This window comes from Equus przewalskii, chromosome 9 (genome assembly GCF_037783145.1).
Source record: "Equus przewalskii isolate Varuska chromosome 9, EquPr2, whole genome shotgun sequence".
NCBI classification, from domain to species: Eukaryota; Metazoa; Chordata; class Mammalia; order Perissodactyla; family Equidae; genus Equus; species Equus przewalskii.
This window is the reverse complement of record NC_091839.1, coordinates 55,988,634-56,016,594: the sequence shown is the minus strand read 5'-3', so window position 1 is coordinate 56,016,594 and position 27,961 is coordinate 55,988,634. Positions and strand designations below refer to the sequence as shown.

The 27,961-nt window shown below is 37.0% G+C and overlaps 1 protein-coding gene and 2 long non-coding RNA genes across 18 annotated transcripts in view; 2 read left to right on the top strand and 1 right to left on the bottom strand.

Moving 5' to 3' along the window:
• Nucleotides 1–20,602, top strand: part of ATG5 (autophagy related 5) — a 122,107-nt gene extending 101,505 nt beyond the window's left edge. For 11 of the 16 annotated variants that reach the window (XM_070556770.1, XM_008516858.2, XM_070556778.1 and 8 more), the window contains 2 exons: nucleotides 848–965; nucleotides 18,392–20,602. In XM_070556770.1, coding sequence (XP_070412871.1) covers nucleotides 848–965; nucleotides 18,392–18,528 — 255 coding nt within the window. In that variant the 3' untranslated portion in view covers nucleotides 18,529–20,602. Of the gene's footprint in view, nucleotides 1–847; nucleotides 966–9,648; nucleotides 10,554–18,391 lie in introns of those variants that run through there. The other 5 variants (XM_070556775.1, XM_070556773.1, XM_070556774.1 and 2 more) reach the window with 1 other exon arrangement.
• LOC139073367 (uncharacterized) lies at nucleotides 11,295–25,969 on the bottom strand. The gene is made up of 2 exons (XR_011522019.1): nucleotides 25,896–25,969; nucleotides 11,295–13,358 (listed from the first exon to the last, which is right to left on the bottom strand). It is a non-coding gene; the product is annotated as an uncharacterized lncRNA (long non-coding RNA).
• LOC139073366 (uncharacterized) overlaps nucleotides 22,293–27,961 on the top strand; it is a 30,668-nt gene continuing 24,999 nt past the window's right edge. Inside the window, exon 1 of the long non-coding RNA XR_011522018.1 lies at nucleotides 22,293–22,437. This is a non-coding gene — a long non-coding RNA (uncharacterized lncRNA). The remainder of the gene's footprint in view (nucleotides 22,438–27,961) is intronic.

The window sequence follows — 27,961 nt, the reverse complement described above, 5'->3', positions numbered from 1 at the left end:
GCCAGCGCCTCCTAACTCTGCAGTGCTGAGGCTGCCGTCATTGCGGTCGTGCTCCTATACAGGTAGTTTAGGAAAGTGAAACAATTTTAAAAGTGGGTAAAACACTGAAATTATTAGCAGTAAATTATGACATAGTGCTGATAACAATTGTCAGAGGAAATGCTGTATCTACTATTTTAAAAATTTTCAAACATAGAAAAGTTAAAATACTAAAACACTAAGACCCTTCACCTAGATTCTCCAGTAATGGACATTTTTCCACATTGACTCTCCTTTCTCTCTCTCAACTGTTGGAAGATCAGTTTCAGACATCTTGGTAGCTTATCTCTACTTGAGCCTGAATTTCTTAAAAATAAGAATATTGTCCTTGTAACTATTATCACACCTAAGAAATTTGACATTAATTCAGTAACGTTATCTGTTATGCATTCCATGTTTCCCCAGTTATTCCAAAAATGTCTTTTATAGCTGATTTTCATTTTGTAATTTCCTTCTCCAATACAGTATTCAGTCAAGGTTTATTCTTTTGTATTTAGTTGTTATATCTTGCCAATCTTTTTTAATCTTTTTGTGTTGTTTTTTCATGTCTTTGACTTTTTTGAAGAGTCCAGGCCAGTTGTCTTTAGAATGGCACGCATTCCGAATCTGATTGTTTCCTCTTGATTAGATTTACTTGAGTTTATGTTAAGTGTTTTTGGCAATAATATGATATTTGTGATGATGTTTGCTTCTGATTACACTATATTAGAAGGCATCTAATGCCAGCTTTAAATTTCTGATCTATTAATTTTCAATTCTCAGCACTGAAGACCTAATTGTTTGAATTCTTTTTTCACTTTTCAAATAGACAACGACCGAACGCCCTTTCATTCAGAAGCTTTTTCGACCTGTGGCTGCAGATGGACAACTGCATACGCTGGGCGATCTCCTCAGAGAAGTCTGTCCTTCTGCACTTGCTCCTGAAGGTAATATAATCTGCAACATTAACACATTTCTTTCATTTCTCTTTGTTCCTGAGATAACATAAGCATTCTGGACTTAAAAATAATATTTACTGATTACTTCAGGAAATATTTTCATTATTTTGTAGGGAAAAATCTTTTAAAACAGAAGCACCTTATATTTAATTTATTATTTTGGAAATTGTTGACACTAACAAAATAAGGAATGGATTCTCTTTGGCAAAATAAAATATACCATTTTTAAATTACCCTCTCATCACATCTCTGGTACCCTGAGTCTTTCATTTGTGAGTTCAGTTCTGGTAAATATTTTAAATCTTGCATTGTATTTCTTCATTCTAAAGGAACAAGAGATGGTAAAAAAAAAAAATTCTTACCTTTTGTTGCTATTTTAAGTATAAAATATTGAATAGTGGATATGTATATTATTTCAGTTCTCTACTACTTTCTGATGTTTTACTCAGCATTTTTCTCTTAGGCTTTGAAATGTCACAGGTCCAGTCAAGAACTTGTCCTGTTTCATAGTCCTCATTTTGTAGCTTAGTTTAAAATTGTTTTCCAGTAGGCAAAGGAAAAATATAAAAATTGCTGAATTCTGTTTTCTTAATTGAAACATGAGGAACACTAAGAAAATGCAGAAACAGTAAGAAAAAAATACGCCGCAGTCCCATAACTCGTAGAGACCACTGTTGACACATGCACACGCATATGTACACTTGAATATTTGAGAGGGGTGTGTGTGTATTTATAAAATCATATGTCCTGCTGCTTTTTTTACCTAACATAATATGAGCATATTTTTAATCATTAAAAATTCTTTAAGGGCCAGCCCCAAGGACCTAGCGGTTAAATTTGGTGCACTCTACTTCAGTAGCCTGGGTTCAGTTCCCAGGCATGGACCTACACCACTTGTTTGTTAGTGGCCATGCTGTTGTGGCATCCTCACATACAAAAAGAGGAAAATTGGCAGTGGATGTTAGCTAAGGGCGAATCTTCCTTGGCATAAAAAAAAAAATTTCTTTTACAGCTATTTTTTTTAAATAGCACTAAGTTCCTTCATATCCATGTACCATCATTTGATCATCACTCTATTATTGAAAGACTTATAATCCTAATCCTATTAATTGATTACTAACCTCTGGGGGAAATATCAGTGGCATATTACTGTATTTGTTAATATATGGTATTTATTATGCAGTCATGTGCCACATAACAAACAATGTTTCAGTCAATGACAGACCGCATATGCAACAGTGGTCCCGTAAAGTTAGTACCATAGAGCCTAGGTGCATAGTAGGCTATGCCATCTAGGTTTGTGTAAGTACACACAATGATGTTCGCACAAGACAAAACTGCCTATCAGCACATTTCTCTGAATGTATCCCTGTCATTAAGTGACATGTGATTGTATAGAAAAAAAATTCAAAACTTGCTACTTTTTTAAATCCTTTATGGAAAGAAGTAAGTCGTTAATAAATATAAAATTAATACTTTAGGGGCTGGCCCTGTGGCCGAGTGGTTAAGTTTGCATGCTCCGCTTCGGCGGCCCAGGGTTTTCCAAGTTCAAATCCTGGGGGCAGACATGGCACCACTCATCAAGCCATGCTGAGGCGGCGTCCCACACAGCACAGCTAGAAGGACCTATAACTAGAGTATATGGCTATGTACCGGGGGGCTTTGGGGAGAAAAAAAATAAAATCTTTAAAATTAATACTTTAATAGATAATATTCTGTTTCTTATTAACATATTCTAAATGGGGTGATTGCAGTATTATTTACATGACTTGAAACTATATCTCACAGTTCAAGAAGCATGCAGTATCTAAAGAAATGGTTTGCCTAATAAATAGTAATAGAAACAGAGTGGGATTGGGGGGAATGTTGATATGTCAGCCTAAATGACTAAACAAAGAATATGGAGCTGAAAACATATGTCAGTTGATCTGCGAATACGACTATTTTCTTTAATCAAATATGCTTGCCTTTCCTGGCATTGCTGTGTGATCTAGCTTTTCTCTATGCACACAGGCTCAATAGGAGGGGTGAAGAGGGGTATCCAAAATACCGTCAGAACCAGCAGAAGGGATTGATGCCAAAGATCATTGACCACTGCCCAAAATTACTGAGCTTGAACAGGTTTCATTGATTTAAGAGGTTATCAGCATATTTTATGAGGTCTTACTGAGTCCTTTGTCGTCCCTGTACTCTACTAGACTGTAGTCAAGATTTTTGATAGTGTCTTACACGTCCTTGTGTCTCTAGTGCTAGGGTAAATGTTCACTCAATCTTCCGATTACTGAACTCTTTCTTTGTGTCTCTACTTAAAATATTATTTATGATCATTAAATTGTGGCATAATTAGCATTGTTGATTATAATACTATTGTAGAATCTTAATTTATCTTTGTTGCTGTTTAATTTTAGCTTTTAGTAAGAGTTTCAGTTAAATAATTTATTTGGCAACTCAGTGGTTTTTATTTTTAATAATTTGTAGAGTTCTGCAGCCATCACCATGGTCTAGTTTTAGAACATTTCGGTCACCTCAAAAGTTCCCTTGTGCTTGCTTGCAGCCAGTTTCTGCTCCCACTGCCAAGTGTAGACAACTACTGGTCTGCTTGGTGTCTCTGTAATTTGCCTCTTTTGGGTATTTCACATAAATGGAATAAAAAAAATTGCAAATGGTTTTTCACCCTGCATATTTTTGCGTTTCATCCATGTTGTAGCATGTATCAGCAGTTTGTTCCTTTTTGTTGCTATATAGTATTCCATTGGGTGTATAGATCACATTTTGTTTATTCATCCACCAATTGACGGGCACTTGGATTGTTTCTAGCTTTTCACCTTTATGAATAATGCTGCTATAATATTTGCAAGCCTTTGTGTGGGCATATGTTTTCATTTTTCTTGGATAGATTCCTAGGAGTGGAATGGCTGGGCCATATGATAAGTTTGTATTTAATATTTTTAAGAAACTGCTAAACTTTTACAAACTGGCTGTGCCGTTTTACAGTCCTGTGAGCGATATATGTGGGTTCTAGTTTCTTAACATCCTCACAAGCATATGTTTTTTGTCTTAACTATAGCCATCCTGGTGGTTGTGTAGTGGTATCTCATGGTGGTTTTAATTCTTATTTCGCTAATGTCTAATGATGTTGAGTGTGTTTTCATGTGCTTATTGTTTCTGGATATATTTGATGATATATCTATTAAAATCCTTTTCTTTCTTTTTTTCAGACTGTCTTTTTATTACTAATTATGAGAGTTGTTTATATATTCTGGATACAAGTCCTTTATCAGACATATGATTTGCAGTTATTTTCTTCTAGCCTGTGACTTGTCTTTTCGTTTTCTTTTGCAGTGTGAAAGTATTTAATTTTGATGATGTCCTATTTATCAAGGTTTTTTAATGTGTTGTGTTCAGTTAAATAAAATCTTTTTTTGTTTTATATTGTTCCAAAATCAAAAAGTATATAAAGGAATTTAGTGAAAAGTCTCTCACTCAGCTTCTATCCACCAAACCCTAATCCAGCTCTCCTTTCCAGAAACACCCAGTGTTGCCGTTTTCCTGTTTGTCCTTACACAGATAGTAAGGTCAACTTTTTATTTTTGAATTCAAGTTACAGATATTTTGAGTGGGAAATTCCCAGCAACTTTTATTGATTCCTGAATAATCTTACTGTTCAGTTCATTTTCTCCATGCTGTAAGTGTTTGTTTAATCTATTTAACGTCTATTTTGCTACATTCTTAAGGATTTGGGAATATAGACTAGTTTTTCCATTTGAAGTGTAATTAAGAGATTAATCATTTTTATTGCTAACAGAAATGGGACCCACAAGCCTTGTACCTACCCCACTGTAAGCACTGGCTTTCAGTTATTCATTTCTCTGTACTGTATTTTTATCCCTTTTTGAGTACTTTGTAGTATCTTAAAGAACTTTGAAAATCTGCTTTTATCAATTGGGTCATTGAAATTTAAACTAAAGCTTAATATTCAAATTGCTACCTCTCTGTTCTTTTCTTAGATATGTTTTTGGTGTTTGGTTTTTGTTTTTTTTTTTCTGGTAAGGAAGATTAGCCCTGAGCTAACATCTGTTGCCAATCTTCTTCCTTTTGCTTGAGGAAGATTGTCAGTGAGCTAATATCTGTGCCAATCTTCCTTAAGTTATTTATTTATTTTTTCGTATGTGGGACACTGCCATTGTATGGCTTGCTGAGCAGTGTGGAGGTCCACACCTGGGATCTGACCCCGCAAACCCTGGGCTGACAAAGCAGAGCATGTGAACTTGACTGCTGTGCCACTGGGCCAGCCCCTGGTGTTTGTTTTTGTGTTTTGCTGAGGACTGTTATTCCTGAGCTAACATCTGTTGCCAATCTCCCTCTTTTTTTCTTGAGGAAGATTATCTCTGATCTAACATCTGTACCAGTCTTCCTCTATTTTATACGTGGGTCACCACCACAGCAGGGCTGACAAGTCGTGTAGGTGTGTGCCCAGGATCCAAACCCGTGAACCCAGGCCGCCGAAGCGGAGTGTGCCAAATTTAACCATTAGGCCCTGGAGCTGGACCCTCATAGATATTTTTTGACCATCTACTTTCAAAAACATTATGTCATTTAAAATTTACTTCTTTATAAGATCTTTGACTATTGAAAGAGAACATCACAATGGAACTCAAAACCTTTCAAGAAAACTGCTCTACCGTAATGATCTATCCGCCAATCAGCAGCATAACTGTCAACAAAAACACAGAATGAAAAGAGAAAACTTACTAGAGGAGAGCGGGAAGCAATTGGTTGGGTGTTAATTTTGTGTTTGACATCTTTAAAGAATCATATAACTGTAGAACCGTAGAGTTAATTTAGTTCAGTCTCAATTTTTTAGATTTGTCAAAAGTCTCTTAGCTACTTAATTGCAGAAACTGGGTTTAGAACTCCAGTCTCCATCTGCTGGTCCATTGTTTTTTCCACTTTACTGTGCTACCATTTGTTTGCATTTTCACTTTTGCAACCTTTGAACTTCTTTGTTTAGTTTAAAATAACATTCTGAAATGTTTTCTTTTTCCTAACTCTTTATTCTGTGGTTTGTGTTTTAGTACCTAATCTTGCCTTTATAGTATTTTGTGATATTATCTTAGCCCGGACTTCTACTTTTGTTATTTTAGATTTCCTGGATTATATAATTCCGGTCACTCTTCTCGTTGAATTTATTAAAAGGGTAGCTGTGACGTTCAGGCATGTAGATGGAAAGCAGTCATGTGCTTTGAGCTGATACACTCTGTCGGAACGCACCTGCATGCTCTCTTGCCATTCCTGCACCCGGATCACAACAGTACTTAGAAGATTAACATGGGCCTGCACAAGAGTGGCATGCAAATTTGTGTGGCTTTTTATTGTTTTTATTTTTTATTGCTTTTATTTTATTTTTATTGTTTTAAAGACTCTTTATTCTCTCCTAAATTTTGGTGTGCTGTATCTACCTGCACATCTATTCCTGAAGAAGACACACTGTCATTTCCCTTGCATTTTTTTGAAGCGAGGGCTGTGAGGTGGCCAGCCACTCACAACTCTGATCCACAAACCTGCCTCTTAGGTGATTTCAGATACTGTACGTGGTTATCTTTGTGTGCCAGACTGCTTCCTACCCAAACGGTCACGTGCTTATATTGATCGGAGAACACACACATACCACACACCCTTCATTGAAATGATATAAATAGCACCTATACTTTTGATGGTAACTTCCACACCAGGAGGAGGCCACATTTCTAACACTAGTATCTCATCTGGAAAAACTTGTATTTGCCTCTTCCTTTTGTCACCTCATACTGGAAAATAACTGTCATTTCAGGATCTCTGGTGAGTATCCAAAACATCAAGTCACTGTTTCAGTAAAGAACTGTTTATTGTCGGCTCAGTACACCTGTGGTATTGTCAAACATGAAGCATTTTGAAACACCTGCACCCAACTTAAGTTGAAAGCGAAAGACGTTAAGATTGGGTGTGTATGGATAAGAACTGGCTGTCATCACATGATAAAAAGAGAAAGTACTTCATAAAAGTTATGTGGCACCATTGTCTACTACTCCTTGCAACAAGTGATTCATGCATGAAAGAATTTTAGCTTATTTCATCATATGAAAGTAGAATGTGCTAATATTTATGAAGACGTGCTTTAGGTCATTGTTCTTGTGGAGTAATTAATGATGAGCTGCTGTGCTTGTTTCTTTTTTTGTTTTGTTTTGTTTTCTAAGTGGCTAGAGGAGTTAGCCAAGTTAGAGGGAACCAGGAATAACCAAAGGTGAGCTCAGCTAAATTTTTCCTGTGGTGTTAGCTGCAGTTAAAATGACTCAGCTAAGCTTCTGTACCAGACCTGAAGTAAAATATTTTTTTCTTTGTTCATTAAAAACAACATACCAAAACCCAAAAATTTACAACCTTATCTTTTTCTTTGTTTGTTTTGAGGAAGATTAGCCATGAGCTAACATCTGTGGCCAATCCTCCTCTTTTTGCTGAGGAAGACTGGCCCTGAGCTAACATCTGTGCCCATCTTTCTCTACTTTATATGTGAGACGCCTGCCACAGCATAGCTTGCCAAGCAGTACCACCTCCGCACCTGGGATCCGAACCCACGAACCCCGGGCCACCAAAGCGAAACATGCGCACTTAACCGCTGCACAACCAGGCCGGCCCCTGAAACTGTATCTTTTATTCTTTTACTTTGGAGAGTACAAAACATCTATAAGTTTTGCCCGATTATATTTCATTTCTCATTCTAATGTAACGTATAAAAACCTAGTAAGTTAGACTTAGGATAAAATGTCCGTTTTTGCTTTTATAAATTTATTTCAAGGTTCTGGTTGTCAGTCCTTTGTGACAGTTGGGCTGTTGTAATCCTGAGTCCACATTTAATATCGTACAAAAAGGCTTCTGTTCCATGACAGATTAGTAAAGCCTCCATGCATCTCTCCTACCAGCAAGTACCCTGTAGCCATTTGCATTTTTCCATTTCCATTGCTACTCTGCTTACTGGGAATTTATTTACTCCTTGAGACCTTTCCCAACTACCACTTAACTTTGAGTTTCCATTTGATGTTGTAGATTTCATTATTTGTCAGTCAATTGCTTTGCATTATACTGTCTTCTGGCACTGGGCATACTAAGATGTGTAAGACATAGTTCCTGCTTTTAAGAAACTTTGGTACCATTGGAGTGGGCAAAAAGATGCCGAGATGTGGTGTGTGCAGTAATGGAGATATTTGCAAAGAATATTAGGAAGCACCTAGAATTGCTATCTTATCTGTTCTAGAGGAGGTAGTGGATACTATGCTAAGTCTTAAAAGATGAGCAGAAATTAGCTGAAAAGGAGGGACCAGGTCATACATACCACATGACCACTGTAGAAGTAGAATTCTTCACCAGCTACCCAGGGACTGGTTGCTAAGGGGTAAATCTGATCTGAAATGCTGGTCTATGGGGTCGGCCCTGTGGCCGAGTGGTCAGCTTCATGCGCTCCGCTTCGGCTGCCCAGGGTTTGCCAGTTCAGATCCTGAGCACAGACCTACACACTGCTCATCAAGCCATGCTGAGGCAGCATCCCACATAGAAGAACTAGAATGACTTACACCTGGCGTATACAACTGTGTACCGGAGCTTTGGAGAAAAAAAGAAATGCTGGTCTAGAATTTCCCTATTTTATTTGCTGAGGAACAAGTCATATTTTTCTACTCCTCTCCCATAAATGTGCAGAAAATTTTCAATGATGTCAGAAAAGCACTGAGGAACTAAGTGACTAAGGTTGATCTGTTATTTGCTTGGTTAGTACATTGAAAGATAATTATAACAACTTGAGGCTAAGGAAGTCATAATATCCCATTTAGGTAGTCTAAATTATACTGCTTTATTTTAGATATGCTTTATGAGAAACCAAAGAATAGGTTTTATAAAAAGTAAGAAAAGATGATGTATTCACATTTTTTCTCCTTTGCTTTATAACATATGATTAGATTGTGTTTATAAAGTGAATTAACTGATGTTACAATAGATTTTTTTAGACATAAAGCAATTAGAGAAAAGGAAAATCTAAATATCATGTTATTCATACAAGGCAGATACATCAGGTGTCAGAATTAAAGCTGGTTGATTGATGTCTTGTGATTTGAAGTTTGAACCAGCAAATAGTCAGTTTTGTCAGCATGATGACACTGACCCCCCAAGAGGTAGCATTTCATTTCACAGATTCTCACCACAGAAACATAAAACCTACAGACACCCAAACTTCATCAGAATGAGGGTTTAGGAGTAAGAATAATAATGGTTTTACAATTTCAGTAATTCTTTTACTCATGAAGAATTTGTTTTCATTCTTGTATCCCTTTGTACCTTCTCACTGTTTGATTTGGAAGATCGTTTAGTTGTTTTGTTGTTGTTGTTTTTAATGGATCCAGGTTTCTTATTCTGTAAAGTAAGGATGTTTCCTGCTAGTAGCCTCATAGGATAGTTGTAGGGTTTAAATGAACAAAAAATTCAAGTGAGTTTTTATAGTCTCATGGTTTTCCAAGGCTTTACAGTGAGCATATTTTTTGGTTTTTTTACAGTTCTGTTGTTTTTTTAAAAAATAACTACACTCCTAAGAAATTTACAAAGTGAGGTTAGAAAGAAGTAGTTTTGTTTTTCTTGTTGTTGTTTGTAGATAATCCCACTCCGAAGAGACAAGGACTTGATGTTCAAGCCTGTGCACAGAAGGTATAAATACACGACGAAACTGATATTAGAACTGCTTATACCTGATTGTGGCAAGAGTTCCGTGCCACTGGTTGTTACTCTTTTTTGGAAGGTAACTTCTGGACATGATTAGAGATGATGGAAGTATGGCTCTGACAAGGAAGAAGCAAGCGTATTTTACTAAGGCATCTCCCTAGTCGATGTAGCCAGCTCGATTATCATAGACCTGTTAAAATATATTAAATGTAAAAATCTCAAGGCAAGAGGTTTGAAAGTGTTGCTGCTAGTGAAAGTTTTTCATTGAAGACTATGAGCAACAGATTGCACCTTTGTTTGAAGTTTCAGCTATTCACAAGTAACCCTGGAAGGCCCATTTGTAACTACTGAGAGCCTGGCGCGTGGGACTGCATCACTGGTCACTCGCCCTTTCAGTGTCATCCTAACGCTCTCTGCTCTTCATTGTTTTCTCTCCCTCATAGGATGTGTGTTTTGTGTATATATGAAAAAAAGATAGTGCCATTCATAGTGGGAATTCAAAAAAAGTTCTTCAAATGTAGCCCTTGTGAGCAAGGATTACAATACTCAAGTTTGGATAGAAGCAGTTTGTTAGGCTCAGTTTAAACTTGTTAATTATGATGTATTTTCTTAAATTTATCATTGTGCTGTCAAATTCTAAACTAAAATGAGTCCAATTCTTTGCCTTGATTGTTTCCTTCTCTCTTTATCTCTGTGGTTTGTCCCGACACATGGGCAATCTTGATGATACTGAATCTGTTAATGACTTAATCCATTGACATTATGTCTTTTCTACAATCATAGAAATAATAAACTGATTATTTTTGTTATTTTCCATTAAAAAAGGTGATGAGATTACCCAACCTGTGAGAAGATGCTTCTGATTTCTCCTCAGTTATTGTTCTTTATCTAAATCTCAAGATGTTAAGTGAATTAACGTGACTTTTTCCAAAGAATAGACACTTGCACAATTCATATTACATCTTTAGCACTAGACAAAAAATTCTCTTAACAAAATAATGAACACATACAGGCAGTTTAAGCTACACATCTCTTCATTAAAACAAGTCCTGTGAGACCTCAGTCTGCCCCTTTCAACAGTGTATTTGTTGCCTGTATTTTAAATAAAACAGTTAATTCTGAACTATTCTGTGATGCATACTTGACAAATGTGAATGAGCCCTATTAAACCCAACTAGAATTAGTGGCTCATTTTATGAAAGCAGATCAAAAACATTTGAACCTATATTATCAAAATTTTATTTTGCTTTTTGGGTTTTTTAAATGAACTAGTTTTAATTTCTAACTTTTACCACATTTTTATCTTATCAGGAGGCTTTTAATCAGTTTATTAAAATGGTCTTACAGTCACTTAATACAATTTTCTTTTTATAATTATAGCTAATTATATGGGATTTTTTTTTTTTTAGTTTAAATTTTGGTTTATGTCCTCATTAAGAAATACAAAGATTACAAGCAAAAGTCAATGAAAGAATTAACATGGACGCGTGTTTTGAAAATCTTCTTTTAAATGTTAAGAACCGAGGCTCCGGAAATATTTGGGGCAGAAATAATTTTTTTAAGTATATAAAATATAAAGTTTATACATGGAAGGACCTATGTAGTATATATTAGCTGTGATATTGTATTTTCATTAAGACCTGGACTGCTAAGTGAGTATAGATCCGGAAGAAGTTAATGTAAGTATTTTTAAATGGGTTTGTATTTCTCTGATAAACAGCACTCTCCTTCTGTTTGTGATCATAGGATAAAAGCCCTGTGCGCTTGTATATGTTCATTTTTACTGCTACATCATGTAGTGTGCTCTTAAGATTGAGATCTCATTCCCCAGGAAGCGTTTCTGTCTAAGATTAATTGCCCTTTTAAAATCAGCGTTTGATGTATTCCTTTGGCTATATCCTGGCTTGGTTTAACCCTCTTTGACCTGACCTCACTGACTATTATGGCCGAGGCCGAGTCAAAATCCTTCAGCATGATGTATGCACCTCAGATTTCTGCCTGTGGTTTTTCATGTCGATGGATTCAATTAGTTGGCATTTTACTAATGAACATATCAGAGGTTAAAGAATTTGTCAGACAGAACAAAATTGTTCCAACTAGTGGTAATCAAAAAGCTCCTCTCTTTATTTGTTTAAAACTTTTTCAGAAATGTTCAGTATTTTTCAGAAGTTTTACCTTCAGCATCACCCATTCCAAGATGGCAAATCAAGTCATTTTCTGCAGATAATAGTTATGAAGTATAAATGTAAAGCCACAAAACTAAACACCATGGTTATAACGTTTGGCCTTACATCTCTATTTTCCACATTCACAAGAATAAAGTAAAAACAAATGTTATTAAACTGAAATTTTCTGATTAAAAGCATTTTCCCTTGAAGGTATACTGTAGATTTCTTTAGCTTCAAATTCAAGGAGATTTCACATATTTAGTATATTTATTAACAGTAAAAATGAAACTCATACATATTCTCTAGAATCTCAAGTAACCTATTTTTAAAGACATTTAGGTCATATTCCTTGCTGAAGTTTGGCCAAAAAATAAGGACTGAAAGGCAGATTGGAAAGGGGAATGTTATGAGCCATCGCTAATAGAACTCTCTAAAAGGCAGTCATCACATACTATGAATTCTCAAATAATGATATATTTGAAAATAGATAACAAAGATTTTGGGTTTTCCCCCCCACACCTGAATGTTTTCATCTTTTTTGAAAACTAAGAACCTTACCTAAACTCTGTTTAACAACATCACGGCAGTACAATAGGGCTCATTTGACTTGTCGACGATGCGCTCCACCAAATGTACATGTTGAGAGCACTACTAACTTAATCCAGACCTTTTTAGATAACTTCAGGAATTTTTTAAAATGTCATTCATTTTGTTGTCTGCATAATGATTGAGTCTTTGGGGTTTTGTTGTCTTTTTTTTTTCTTCCTTAACACATTCATGAAATTTACATGCCACACTGCATAATAATGGAGCTGAGTAATTCAGTGTATATATTGACATGAGGCTAAATTCTCACAATGCTTTGCATGCCAGTCACGTAATTGAATCCACGGTTTTTATATACCTTTTGATGTACTTAGTACTAATAAAATTACCTTATTCCCATCACTGTGTGTGTAGGAAGAGAATTACAATGAGTGTTTAATTTTTGTTGCTAAATCATGATGTTTTAAAAACTGGTCTTCTGGGGGCTGGCCCCGTGGCCGAGTGGTTAAGTTCGCGCGCTCTGCTGCAGGCAGCCCAGTGTTTCGTTGGTTCACATCCTGGGCATGGACATGGCACTGCTCATCAAATCACGCTGAGGCGGCGTCCCACATGCCACAACTAGAAGGACCCACAACGAAGAATATACAACTATGTACCAGGGGGTTTTGGGGAGGAAAAAAAAAAAGGAAAAAAATAAAATCTTAAAAAAAAAAAAAACAACTGGTCTTCTGTCTTTGCTTACTCTATGAGTTTTTTGATACTTTTATTTTTTAGGGAGTGAACAGGAAGGAGGTGTGGGGAGGAGTCACTCACTCGATTGAATCCCTCCTGTGTCCAAGCCCTGGGCTGGGCTCTGTGCTGAGCGCTCCACCCAGACATCCCATTCAATCCTCCAGGCAACACTGGAGATGAGACTTCTTCGTCCACACTAGAAAAGGAGGAAACTGAGACTCAGGAGTTTAAGCAATTTGCCTAATAATTCAAAACTAGTGAGTTATGCTGATTAGAACTGTTAGGCATAAAAGACTCAGAGAGTAGAACTGGAAGACCTGTATTCTAGGCCAGCGGTTTGCAAACTGACCTGTGAAGTTCTATCAGAAACCACCGTGGATCGTAAATCAGGAAGCAGCAGGACTTGGGAGATGGGCTCAGTCCCACATCAAAGCTGCCCCACCTTCCTCCTGTGTTTTATATTGGGTTTCTGTGTAAGATTTTGTTTGAAGAAAAATTCTACACCTGTGTTATCGTAAGCTTTATTCAAGAAAACATTTAAAAACAGACTTTACTCCAGAGATTGACTCAGAAGGTCTGGAGAGGGTCCCAGCTTATATATTTTTTAAAATCTTCCAAATGATTCTGATGGTCAGACAGATTTACAAACCATGGATCTAGACGGACACCTTCATTTTATATATACAGAAATACCCTAAAAGCTATGAGGCCTGCCCAGAGCCCTTCATTACAGAATGAGAGGTCAGGTTGCCTGCCTCCCAGTTTGTCTTTCGGTAGCACCTTGTTGACTATCAGTGCCTAGTTGGCCCTTTCTCCTTTATGTCTCATTTATATTATTGTATATCATTATATTCATTGTGTGTGTGTGTGTGTGTAGACATCATTTTTTATATATATTCACGTAAGTTACCATTGTTTCAAGTTGATAATTTTCATTGATGACTTGTGTGGATAATGTGAATTTTCTTTTGTTTCTTTTTGCTTCTGTATGTAATTCTTACCATTCTAATCATGCAACCAAAATCTGTTTGAATGTATTTTTCTTAAAATGTCATACAACTCTAAAATGCTCACTTTAAAGTAGATGCTAGTTAAGAATTGAATTTTTGTTAGGCTGTTGGTACTAATACAAAATTATGTGATACTTTTATAATACCTGGACTTATAAATAAGATAAATTTAGGAAATGAAATTTTGTTGTGATACTCTCTTTATTGCTATTTGATCTCCTCAGATTTAATATCTAACTCTAAAAGTGAATTGAATTCCTCCTCTACCTAAAGAAAATACATGTTTCTAACATTTGTTTCTGGCCTTTTCCTTAATTCACAAACCCCAAATATTTATGAATGACTATCCTTATATTATTTACAAGAAGAATTAAAATAATCAGGTTTAAAAATCATTATGTGGACATTCTACAAAATGATGGTATGTACTCTGCAAAATTGTCGTGGTTAAGAAATGCAAAGAGGGGCTGGCCCCGTGGCCGAGTGGTTAAGTTCGCGCGCTCTGCTGCAGGCGGCCCAGTGTTTCGTTGGTTCGAATCCTGGGTGCGGACATGGCACTGCTCATCAGACCACGCTGAGGCAGCGTCCCACATGCCACAACTAGAAGAACCCACAACAAAGAATACACAACTATGTACCGGGGGGCTTTGGGGAGAAAAAGGAAAAAATAAAATCTTTAAAAAAAAAAAAAAAAAGAAATGCAAAGAAAGGCTAAAAACTGTCCTGATTAAAGGAGAGTTTAGAGACATGAAAATTAAATGCAATGTGTGATTCCTGGACTGGTCCTATACTGGAGAAAAAAAATAGTTGGGATAGTTGATAAAATTCCACACCGTAGTAGTCGTGTTACACTGTAAATTCTACTATTCCATTGTAAGTTCTACACTGTAATAGTAGTATGTCAGTGTTAAATTTTTTTATTTTGATAATTGTACTGTGGCTATGTAAAAGAATATCTTTATTAGAAAGTACAAGCTAAAATATTTAGGGGTAAAGGACTCAGTGTTTGTAATTTACTCTCAAATGATTCAGAAAATAATTATACACACAGAATGATAAAGCAAATGGGGCAAAATGTAAACAATTGATGAATCCGGGTGAAGGGGAATTCCTTGTACTGTTCTTGCAACTTCTCTGTAAGTTTGAAATTATATCAGAGTTACCCCCCAAAAGTGTCATGTATGAGAGAATTTCATATAGAACTACTTCACTTAATTACTGCCTCAAATGTTTGCTTACTTTAAAGCATCAAACTAACTTTTAAAAAAATCTGAGTGGGTGAGGTGTGGAGTAACATTTTTCTCCTGAGTCATTTGCTTATTCCCAAGTATTAAATTCTAGATTCCTATTTTGAAACACAAAGATGTATTTACCAAAAACATGATTTACTTTAGCGGTATCATCAAGTGTTTCCTTTCTACTGTTAGAAAATAAAAGAAACATCTGCTAATTTTTCACTGCTTCATTTTGTTAGTTCTGATATTGCCAAAATGTCCAGTCATGCTTTATTGTTACTTATCGCAGCATGAATTTAGGTGATAATATATACGCTTCTGGACTTATCTGGAAACATTTTGACTTTTTGTTGTTTTAATAACCAAAACAGTCTTTATAGGTAGAGCTGTTTTTACTTAGTGTACTGACAGCCATCAGAAACTATTCTCAAAAAATTGTTTTTGGTAGTATATTCTACTAGCAATAAAACTATTCAAGCTCTGAAAACATTTATTGACTAGTTAGTAAGTGTTGGACACCATGCGAGGCACTGGGGATATCGTGAGGAATAAGAGAGAAACTTTAGTTATTAGTTCCAAAAGAACCACTGTCCCATTCTAAGAATCTGCCTGGTGACAGTTGTGTTCTTGAGGAAAGTCAGAAAACACAAAAAAGATAAATATACACAGATGAAATATTTGGACAAATGTAGGCAGTGACAAAATAAATGTATTTAAAATTTTAAACTGTTGTGTTGAGGGAAATGACAATCCTAGATCCACTTCCTTAGTTGTCTAAATTTAGTTAGTGACACTTTTATGTTACAGATTAAAAGTGGCCCCAATTTAAACCAGAGAATCAGTGCTACCTATTCAGGTCTCTGATATCGTGATTTATTGGGTTTGTTATACAAAGTGTTTGAATAGTGCTTATGTTCTCCGCCTTCTCTTGTACAACTCATAAACTCCATCTACCCTTCTGTGGACAGGGTTGATCTTTTGCCTTTCAAACACACTGTGCATGCGTGGATTGTATGCCGTGTTGTATTTGCTCCCATGTGTAAATATTGCTTTAGGCACAGTATTTTGGATATTGAGTTGTGACTTGTTTCTTCTAGCACTCTGTTTCAGAGTATCCGAAGGCAACTCTGGCTTAAGGAAAAACTTTACAAATAAGGAACTTTTACTCTTACACCGCTGCTCTTTCATTTTTTGACTCAGTGCTAAGTAGGAGGAAGATTCTGAGAATATTAAAATATTTCAGAGAAATATATAATAAGTATATGAAGAAAACTACAGCGGAAATGTTTTCAAATATTCTAAGAAAGATTTAATACAGTAAAACCTTCATAATCTAGAACTTACGAAGAATGAATCATTCCAGATAGCTAAGGGTTTATCCATTTGAATACCAACATTTTAAAATCTTCTCAGAGTACTAATACCATGCTTTCTATAGTATTTTGTGTGTTGCTTCATCTTTTATTTATAGATGATTCCCATCATTGTGAAAACCAATTATTATATTAACACTGTGATCACCACTGTGTAAAAATACGTGTAGATGCAACAAAGATTGGCAGAAAAATCAAAACGGTGAAAGCATTTTTTAGGTTAGTATTATGAGATGATGTCTTTTTCCAAAGTTGTTTTAAACTATGACAGTGATTTAGGGGTTTGTTTGGCACTTTTATTTGGTTATCTTTGGGATTGATAGTATGTTTTTTAGGGTTTTATTTTTGGCATTCTTTTTTATCAATTCTCTGTAGTGTTTTTGTGTCCTCTCTTATTGTCAGTCTGTTGACTGTCAACTCCCAGGGCTGTGCTGCCTCTAACAGGAAGTTTAAATATTTCTTTAAAAGGATCTCTTGTTTCAGGTGCCAGCCAAGCCATTATCACCATACATCATCAGCCCATTTTGCCTAGACATGAGAGCACTAGGGATGCAGAAGTCATTTTGAACAGAGCAGAAGGGAAAAGTAGGATATTTCCCTGTCATATAGTTCCATGAATTCCCGGTTTCCTTGTTATCTTCTGTCTCCGGGAAGTTGAAGTTTGAACATTGTATTTTGAAGAGATTAAAAGAGACAAACCAAGAATTGTACTAAAGGAGTGACACAAAGTTTCTTGAAAGTTCTATGTTTTGTTTTCCAAAAGGAGTTTGGTTTGCTCTCATTGTTTTCCTATAAAAACCAAGAGTGCTGCTGTTTACTTTAAAGATGGTCAGTATATCATACTAAAATCATAAAAGATACAAAACTAACCTTAAATTTAATTTGTAGTAAGATTTGAATTTCAAAGAAAAGTGTGAATTACACCACCCTTTTAATTAGCAAATGGGTGTTAACAAATATCAATCAAGTTTCCTGACTCCAAATCAGGAATCCCTGAGTCAGACTCTTAGTTCCTTCTCATTAAGACTGTAACTCTTATTCTATAGTGTTTCTAAAACTTTCTGATATATATTTAAACAACTTTACTGCAAATTAACGTACAACTCCCATCTGTTTTATTAAGCATCTTCCTAAACACTGATCTTATTCTTGATGATTTCTAGTCACATTTCTACTTTACATATTTTAAATCTGTATTGACCCACTTCATTTGACCTGTTTTTAATAGCCAGATAGTACAGTTTTTAATGTGTAACTAAAATAAATTTTGGTCAATGGGTACAAATGGGCTGTTTTCTCCACTATAGTTTCATTAACGTCAATCTTAGGTAAGCACAGTAATTAAGAAAGAATGAATACTTTCACATATAGCAACAGAATTTTTATCAGAATTCATTGTAACCCTCAGGTTTCTGTTTTGGGTGATACATATTGCAACATTTGAACTTTCTCCATGTCCACATTTCCTGCTCAGGAGACAGACCAGGTTTAACCTGTTAAAGCTGTAAAATCCATTTAATTCACGAAGGATTCTCAAAAAGCAACAGTATTTTTTTTCTTGGACTGTTTTGACTCTTAACTGATTATTGTTGGATTTCTTTCTTGGAATAGATGGGGAAAAAAAGAACCAAGTGATGATTCATGGAATTGAGCCAATGTTGGAAACACCTCTGCAATGGCTGAGTGAACATCTGAGCTACCCGGATAATTTCCTTCATATTAGTATCATCCCGCAGCCAACAGATTGAAGGATCAACTATTTGCCTGAACGGAATTGCCCTTAAACAGAACTTACCGGAGCATGTCACCCTTCTGCTTCAATCAGGTTTGGTGGAGGCAGCCTGACCAGAAACACTAGTACAAGCCAAACAGGAAAAAGATTCCATGTCAGATAAGGGCACTTGGGCTGGTCTTACTTTGCATCACCATTGCTTTCCTCCACTGCCGTCATTAAACCTCAGCTGCGACATGAAAGACTTTTCAGGACCATTGCAAGTTTTCTGTTTTCTTGTAAAATATAATGAAGCCGAAACCTTCGGCCTAAGAAGAAAATGGAAATATGTGCCACTCGATTTGTATTTCTGATTAACAAATAAACAGGGGTATTTCCTAAGGTGACCATGGTTGAACTTTAGCTTGAGGGAGTGGAAACATTGGTTTAATTTTCAAGAGAATTAGACTTAAGAAAGTAAAAGAGAAATTCTGTTATCAATAACTTGCAGTAATTTTTTGTAAAAGATCAAATTACAGTAAACCCATCTTTCCTTAATGAAAATTTCCTATGTTTACAGTCTGTCTATTGGTATGCAAACAATCTTGTAACTTTGATAATGAACAGTGAGAGATTTTTAAATAAAGCCTCTAAATATGTTTTGTCATTTAATAACATACCATTTTGTCACTTTCCAGTACTTTCTGACTCACGTACAGTAGATCACTGTTTTTACTCTATGTGTTACCATTCAGGCTAGTCATCATTGGCATGGAGTGGACATAGGCCATAGGATAACTTGTCTCAGGAGCTGTCATAGGGTTTCTTGCTGCATTTTTAAATCTGTGTTCTTTACACGCTGAAGATATAAATAATGTTATCATTAATCTTTGCTATTTTATCACTGTAAACCTGTCAAATCATAGTATGCTAAGCATCTGTTTAAGATAATTTTGCATTTTTGGAAAGACCTATTCCTTTCCAAGCTAGTGTTTCTCATTGGCTTCAGGTCTAATATTTCATTGTGGTCCCTGGCAGCCAGTCTTTGAAGTCTAAAGATTACCAGTCTCCTGACTGCAGTAGCTTTTCCTTAACTTTACCAAAAATATTCCGAGGTTACTGGAGTCCTTATTCAATATAAGGAAATTTTTGCTGCACTTTATTGCCGCACTGCTGGGATTCTACCAGCTGAACGTACTTGTGCATTACACTTCGTTTCTTGTGAGCTAGCTTGCTGTCCATATTGAATGTCAGCCCATTTGAGTATGCTAAAAGGTCATGCAATAATGGTTTTAGATTCCGTAATAAAAATGAATGTTTTTCTTATTAAAAAAATTGTATGAATTTTGAAGTGAGAGCCTTGCTGGTGCTCACTGCTTCCTTTTTCCTTTTGTGATTTTCACTGATTAGTAGCAGATTTATTCACAGAATGAGATAAAATTAGTCAAAGATCAAATATGCTGGAATGGAATGTTTAATGCTGAATCAAAAAGAAGAACATAGGGTACCAATGTGATCAGAGAAATGGCAAATAATTGGCTAATGTCAATAAAATGAAAAGTGCTGTTTTAGTAAAGGAAGAAAAAATAGCAATATTTGAGTTACTTAAGGCCAAAAAACCCACTGACTTGTATTTTTTCAAAAGAGGTTGATCTGAGTATGATTGTTCACATTAAAAGTGTTTATTCGTCTATTCAGTTTGGGGGTTTTCCCCCTTGATGTTTTGACAGACTGAAGTGAGCTTCAGCAAGCAAAAGGATCACAATGCCAGGGAGTGCTAAGCGGTGAAGAAGAAAGTGTGGTGAGAACGGTAAGCCCTAGTAGCTTTCCGCAGACGACAAGACCAGCGCAAGGTCTCGCAGTGGGCTCGAGGGAGCACTGGTCTTTACTTCCAGATTTGAAAGTAAATTTTATCAAGCCATTGCCCACTTTTACTCACTTGTTCGTTATTACACCAGCATCATAACTGTATTACTCTAGTCCCAGGTAAGTCAAGCCTCCGATACCCAGAGGAAGAATAAAAACAGAGATTAGTGATGGCTTAAATATCTATTTTTGTTTCTTTTTATTTGAATATTTAAATTTTATGGTTTATTAAAAAACTAAGTAAATTTTGTGTCTGTCGTTATTTTTAGGAATTGGAAATGAAATTTATATAAAGCAAGTTACCTATTGGGGAAATTGCTAAAATTTCCTTAGTCTTATACCTGTCATAAGAATTTCTCAAAGAAATAATAAAAGGTATGAGGAATAAAGGAGAACATATGAAAGAAAATTGGAGAGGGCCAAAAATCTCTATGTGCCTGTTTAACTCATCCTTGGTAGTAACTCCCCTAAGTAAAAGGAATGTTTTTGAATTATTGGCATTGTTAACTAGGAAGGAATAAATTCAGCCTAAATAAAGTAAATCATTGCTTGGCCTTCCTAATGTCGTTTTTCATTTGGATGACCTAAGTTCTGTCCATGGATGGAGTTGAATTTATATGCATCTTCTATATCTAGAGTCCCAAAAAGGTAGCCTGCTCATAATTACACAAGGTTGACCTACCAGTCTTTATAGCATGTTGATGGACCATATTCCAGTCAGTCTGAGGCCAACCCATGAATGGACTAGTCCTGGTACAATTACCCCCCATTCAACTAGAAACTAGATGGGAACTGATCATTTGCTAGGAAAACAGTATACAAGATTTGATACTGAGTGGCAATAATTTTTAATGACTATCTTTCTAGAGTATGTTTATTTTTTATAGGCTATGTAAAATAACCTTTTCTTTCAGTTTTCAGAAATTTGGTTTATGTGGGTCATTACAAAGTGACAGTCTCACTTTATTCATCATGCTATTGATATTTAGGTCTGAGGTAAGTCAGGTTTCCTGTTAGATGTGCCAACGTAGTTGAAATAGAAGTGTAGAATCTTTGGCTATTATAGGAAAAAATCAAGTGCGATATTTATAGTCAGTCCTGTTTGTAGTCAGTCGCTGGGATGGAGTAAGTCAAAATACTTACTTGTCTTTTGAGTTCTGTCATACTCTTAAGTGTTTTCTAAGTATGTTCATTTCCTGGTCTGAAAATTAAAAATTACCCATGTTGAGGAGGAGAGAAGAGAGGCATGTCTCTTCTCAGTTAATTTGAGATTAAATGGCACTTTATAATTATAAAAATTCATTTACCATATAGCTTTATTTGACAAAAGTATCCTTTAAATGTTCTCAAATGTGAATTGCAAATTCTCCACACTTATTAGCACATGTGATACTACTATGGAATCTAGTAGGAACAGTATAGAACCATCGAGTGAAAAAGGGCTCAGTTTTTGGATCCTTTAAGTGGTTTAAGTATTTAGGTTTTTAAATACTTAACTGTTTTTGTTAACTGAGAATGCATTGGAATGAACAAGTGAAGTAAAGACAAATGTGAAGATTTAGGAATGTCAACATGCTTAGACATTACGGATTGATTCTTCTGAAAGTGATTAATTTGGCTTTCCCTCTGTAGCTTCCCCACCCCCACATCACAAGGATAAATAAAACATCACCAGGCTTTTTCCTCTTTGTTTTCCCGGGTTCCTAGTGGAGTGTCTAGCACATAGTTGGTGCTTTGAAAGTATGCATAAAAAGAAGAAAAAGTTAACTCAGGATTATTTAATGGTACTTTAACATCAGTGTTGTATTTTCCTGTTAAAAATATCAGCTATAAAAATAGGAAGAACCTTGTCGTTTAGAAATCAATATACAAAGTGCAGTTGGTTCAGGTTTGCATTACTGATGAAAACCTGCTTACTCAAATCAGCTACTTTCAGTAGGAACCACTGTGGATCAGATCCTTGCGTCAGTCCACATTCATTTTAGGTGCAGCATAGACCGCAGTACATATCTTCTGTTTCAACATCACTCTAATTTAAGCAGCCCCTAAAGTTGGAGCTATTCTCATCAAGCATCTGGAGGTATTTATTAATTCTGACCTTTTCATAAATGAGTGGTTTGTGTCTTGCTTTTGCCTCTAGACTTGACTTCTGAAAATGTAACGCATTTTTAGCAAGGGTAATGTGTTAGACCTCTGAGCAAGGTTGTTCAAACTAAAGTAGACTGTTAGAACCATGTTCATGAAAAGCTTTAAGAGAGAGATTTGGCTTTCAATCTTTTATATTGAGTAGAAGAGGTATCTGTCTGCTTCACATATTAGAAGATGCTGATGAACTTTATACCGTTTGCTGTGGTTTATAATAAATATTTGTGTGGTATTTGACTGTTTCTCACACTGAGCATAAACTCCATAAGAGCAAACACTGGATCTGTTTGGCTCAGTGTTGTATTCCTAGGCCCTAGCTCTGTGCCTGGAATATAAGGGACCGTACTAAATACTTGAATAAAAGTTTGGGAAAAGCTGTATAATGTCTCCCTTTTAGAGTCCAAAGCACATTGACATATTAAAAGCTCTGAGGAGTTCTAAGGTTAAAAGACTTATTTGATCCAGCATTTCTCAAACTTTCTTGATTATAGGATTTTTTTCCCCCTAGTACCACATCATGTTAAACTCTAGGAAATGCTGCGTTCGATCATTAGGTCATAATGACCTAGAGTTTATAGCATAAGGCTTATCCCTCCATTTCTGACAACTCTATTTGAAAGAAGCTGTAAAGCTTCTGACTCCAAACAAAATATCTCTAGCCTGTTTATTCCATTCTCCAGATATGTCCTGTTTTGTCAGTGTCTCTCTGAAATTCATTCACCAAGTGTATACTGAGTATCTAATTCGTGCCAAGCAGTGTATCATGTGCGGAGGATGCAGTAGTTGAGAATCACAGCGCCAGTATTGGGTGGATGGTCTGGCTGCTCAACAGTGCCGTACTTTGACAGGGCACATTCAAGTAAGTTTTAGTAAAAGGGCTGTGAGCCACGGTTCTCTTTACAAATACATCCATCCAAAGATAAACAAACATTATGGTAAGTGGTCAGTGGACTGGAGAAAGCTTCTCAATCCTTAGGTATGAGACTAAGTAGCAGTCAAAGGTGAGTAACTGCTCTCAGGGAGCCACCATAAGGCTAGCCGAAAGAGCCATGGAGGTAAATGTGGCATTCTAGGAAAAAATCACCAAGAGTCCCAAATGGAGTGCCAAAGGCTGAGCTGAGAGAGGCTGGCTTTCCAGATGGGTGGGTTTCTGTGGCTTTGGCACAGGTGACAGGCATTTCTGATCTCTAGGGGGATACTGTACTTGTTTGGGATGTGATGATTTTGTCTTTTTGTGTTGTCTAATGCACATTTTCAAGATAACAAGTGATGTTGCCAAAAGTTTACATCTGTAACTTGGGTGTTGATAGTCTTGTTACTCAAACTCTTGGTTTTAGTCTTTCTTTTCCAGAGACAGTAACTCAGTGACCTATTAGCTGTATCTCATTCATTTTGTGCAGGCTTAGGGAAAAATTTCATCCACTGACTACCAGCTTTTTTTTGGGCATGCCATCTCAACCACGCCTCCGTTAAGAATTTGGTCATTCCTAGTGCCTGTATTTCCATAGTTCCTTTTGTTGTGGTTTTGAAATTAATTATAATAGGAAATGTCAACTTATCCTGATGTCTCTGATGTACTGTAATGATGCTAAAGTTCAAGTGTGACAGAGAAAGGTACTGATGACCTCTGAAGGTATCAACTGGAGCCAACTTTAGATGAAAAATAGCCAGGTCAGGGGAAAAATATATATATTTATTTACTTATTTATGGGAGCAAATCAGGTAAAAGCTAAGATACTTTCGGACTGCACCATGCATGAAACGTTAGAATAGAAGATAGAAATGCCAGATAGGTTGTGGTTAGCAACAGTCCAACTCCAAATATATGGTGGACGTCTTTCATTCTAGGCAGAACAAAGCCCACGTGTTGGTCTTAAAACAGAACATTGAGGACATCTCAGTAAAACCAGCTCTGATTGCTAATTCTGTGTTGGGTGTGTTCTCCCAGATTTTATAGAATTCCACATGATTCATTCATCCATTCAAACATTTATTGAGCAAATAGGGTAGTGGATGTTCTGAGAGAAGACGACGTGGTCTCTGACCTTAAACAACCTCTCTAAGAAGAGAGGAGACAAAAAGAACTATACAGCATGACAAACAATAAGGTACTACTGAAATCTCACTATATGATAAGCTATTATGGCCACACACACGCAGAATAACTATACAACGTAATGGGTGGAAACTGAGGTGAGAAAGGTACAAATAAAGCACTGTGAGAAAACGGAGCTCAGAGAACGATTTACTTTGCACTAACTAGATAGTATCTTGCTTGACCTCTCAGAAGCATTTGACAGTTGATCACACCTTAATTCTTGAAACACTTTCTTCACTGGGCACCACACCCTCCTGATACTCCTCCTGCCTCAGCCCCTTCCTCATTTCCTTTGATGATTCTCTTCCTTTACCCTAAATGTGGAAATACCCCATGGCTCAGGCTTTGGTCCTCTTCTCTGGCTACACTAAGTATGTGAGTTCATCCCATGGTTGGTTTTTTTTTTTTTTTTTTAAAGATTTTATTATTTCCTTTTTCTCCCCAAAGTCCCCCGGTACATAGTTGTATATTCTTCCTTGTGGGTTCTTCTAGTTGTGGCATGTGGGACGCTGCCTCAGCGTGGTCTGATGAGCAGTGCCATGTCCGCGCCCAGGATTCGAACCAACGAAACACTGGGCTGCCTGCAGTGGAGCGTGCGAACTTAACCACTCGGCCACGGGGCCAGCCCCCATCCCATGGTTTTTAACACCATCCGTATGTTTTCTCCAGTATTAACTTTCCTGAGCTCCAAACATACAGGCTGGACGTCCATCTTAGTTGTCTAATAGTTCAAATTTTATTTGGTCAAAGTAGAATTTCTGCTCAAACCCATACCTCTCTCACTCTTTCCCATCTTAATAAGTACTCAGACCCAAAGCCTAGTTTCTTTTATTCCTAACCTAGTCATCTTTAATTCCTCTCTTCTCTTCACATCCGTATTTGACTCATCAGCAAGTCCTAGTGAGCCTACCTTAAAATATACTTTAGGGGCCAGCCCTGTGGCTGAGTGGTTAAGTTTGTGCACCCTGCTTCAGCAGCCCAGGGTTCATCAGTTCAGATTCTGGGCGTGGACACAGCACTGCTCATCAGGCCATGCTGAGGCAGCATCCCACATAGCACAGCCAGAGGGACCTACAACTAGAATATACAGCTATGTACTGGGGGGCTTTGGGGGGAAGAAGAAGAAGAAAAAAAGATTGGCAACAGATGTTAGCTCAGGTGCCAATCTTAAATAAATAAATATATTTATATATATATACACGCACACACATACATATATATATACACACACTCTGAATGTTTACTTCTTACCACTTCCACTGTTACCACCCAAGACTAAGCGACCATCACCTCACCTGGACTACTACAGTAGTCTCTCCTCTGGTCTACCTACTTCCATTCTTTTCTCCTCTTTTCTTCCAAATAGAGTGTCCTTCTTAGAACATAAATGATGTCACAGCAGTTCTTTGATCAAAAACGTTCCAGTGTCTTTCCATCCCACCCAAAATAGATCTATCATCCTTGCCAAGTTCTGCTTGATCTGGTCCCTGCTTCTGACCTCATCACTCTCTGCCTCTGCTACTTTATCATGTCTACACTGGCCTCCTTGCCCATCTTGTGCCTTGGATAAGCCAAGATCATTCTCCTTCCATGGACTCTGCACTATATATGGCTATATAGCTAACAGCTTTTGAGTATATACAGTATCCCAGGCACTGGTCTAAGTTCTTTTCAAGTATAAACTCATTTAATTTCAGAGCTACATGAGATAGTTACTGATATTATCCCCATGAGGAAACTGAGGCACAGGACAATTAAGTAACTTTACTAGCATCAGGAAGTGAGTGATAGAGGCAGGTTTTAAACCCAGGCAGAATGGGCCCAGAGTCCCCACTCTTACGCACTTCCTGCAGTTGACTTGGCTTGCTTTTGGTCTCACAAAAGAATGTAAGCTCCATGAGGGCAGGGACGTTCTTTTCTTTGTCCCTCCACGTCTAACAGTGCCCAACACATCACAAGGTCTTACTAAATATTTGTTGAATGAATAAGTTTCTGTAACTTCTATTTGAGTAGGTTAGGAAAAGCTTCAATGAAGAAGGCTTTTGAGCTGGAGCTTGAAGAAAGGGAAATTCTTCAAGAAATTGGGAAAAGAGGGAAGGAAAGTGAGTGACTGAGCCAGGTAGAAAAGCTCAGAGAAAAAGTTATCCGAATGGGCTAGAACATGTCACTTGAAGAAGAGAGTGAAAGATAAGGCAGGAAAAATGTGTTCTGTTCTGGCAAGATTATAGAAAGCCTTGAGTACCAGGCTAAGGAGATGAGATTTTATTTGGTGTGCAATAAGAGCCTCTGAATATTTTTAGTAATTAGATCATATGCTCAGAGCAACCTTTTGAGAATATGACTCTGGTGGCTGTGTGTAGGGAGGTTTGGAACAAGCTGAGTCTGGGAGACCAATGGGAGAAAGCTGCCATGATCAAGTCACCAACATCTCTTGACTATCACAGTAGCCTTAGAAATGGAGTTCCTACGTGAACTCCTGCCGCTTCAATTCCTTTCCCCACCTGGCAGCCAGAAAGTTCATTTAAAACTTCAGCTCAGGTCCTGTGATATTGTGATTTATAATAAGAAATATGTATTTGGTTTTCATTCCCATTTCTGGCACAGAGCTCCTAAAACCCTTGGAACTTCCTAGTGAAGAGAGCAATCGAGGCATCTTTTGTTATGTTAATGAGGTGAGTTTTTAGACTACACCTACCGATGGGGGCTGGTTGCCAGGAGAACCAACCATGTGATCAGAAGGTTGGAACTTTCAGTCCCGTACCCCTTAACCTCCCAGGAGGGGAGAGGGGCTGGAGGTTGAATCAATCGCCAATGGCCAATGACTTAATCAATCATGCCTATGTAATGAAGCCTCCATAAAAACCCAAAAGGACAGGGTTCTGAGAGCTTCAGGGTGGATAAATTCATTGAGATTGGGAGAGAGTGGCACCCCTTTCAACATATCTTGCCCTATGCATCTCTTCTATCTGGCTGTTCCTGAGTTATATCTTTTTATAATAAACTGATAATCTAGTAAGTAAATCATTTCTCTGAGCTGTGTGAGCTGCTCTAGTAAATTAATTGAACCCAAGGAGGAGGGCATTGTGGGAACTCCCAATCTTTAGCTGGTTGGTCAGAAACACAGCCAACAACCTGGGCTTGCAATTGGCATATGAAGTGAGCAGATGGGGTACAGTCTTGTGGGACTGAACATTTAACCTATGGAATCTGGTGTTTTCTCCCACTAGATAGTGTCAGAATTGAGTGGAATTGTGGGACACCCTGCTAGGGTCTGGAGACTTGCTTGTTGGTGGTGTGGGGCACCCCACCCCTCACACTGGAATTGGTACTAGAACCGTTTTAGGTCCATTTTCTCCTCTAC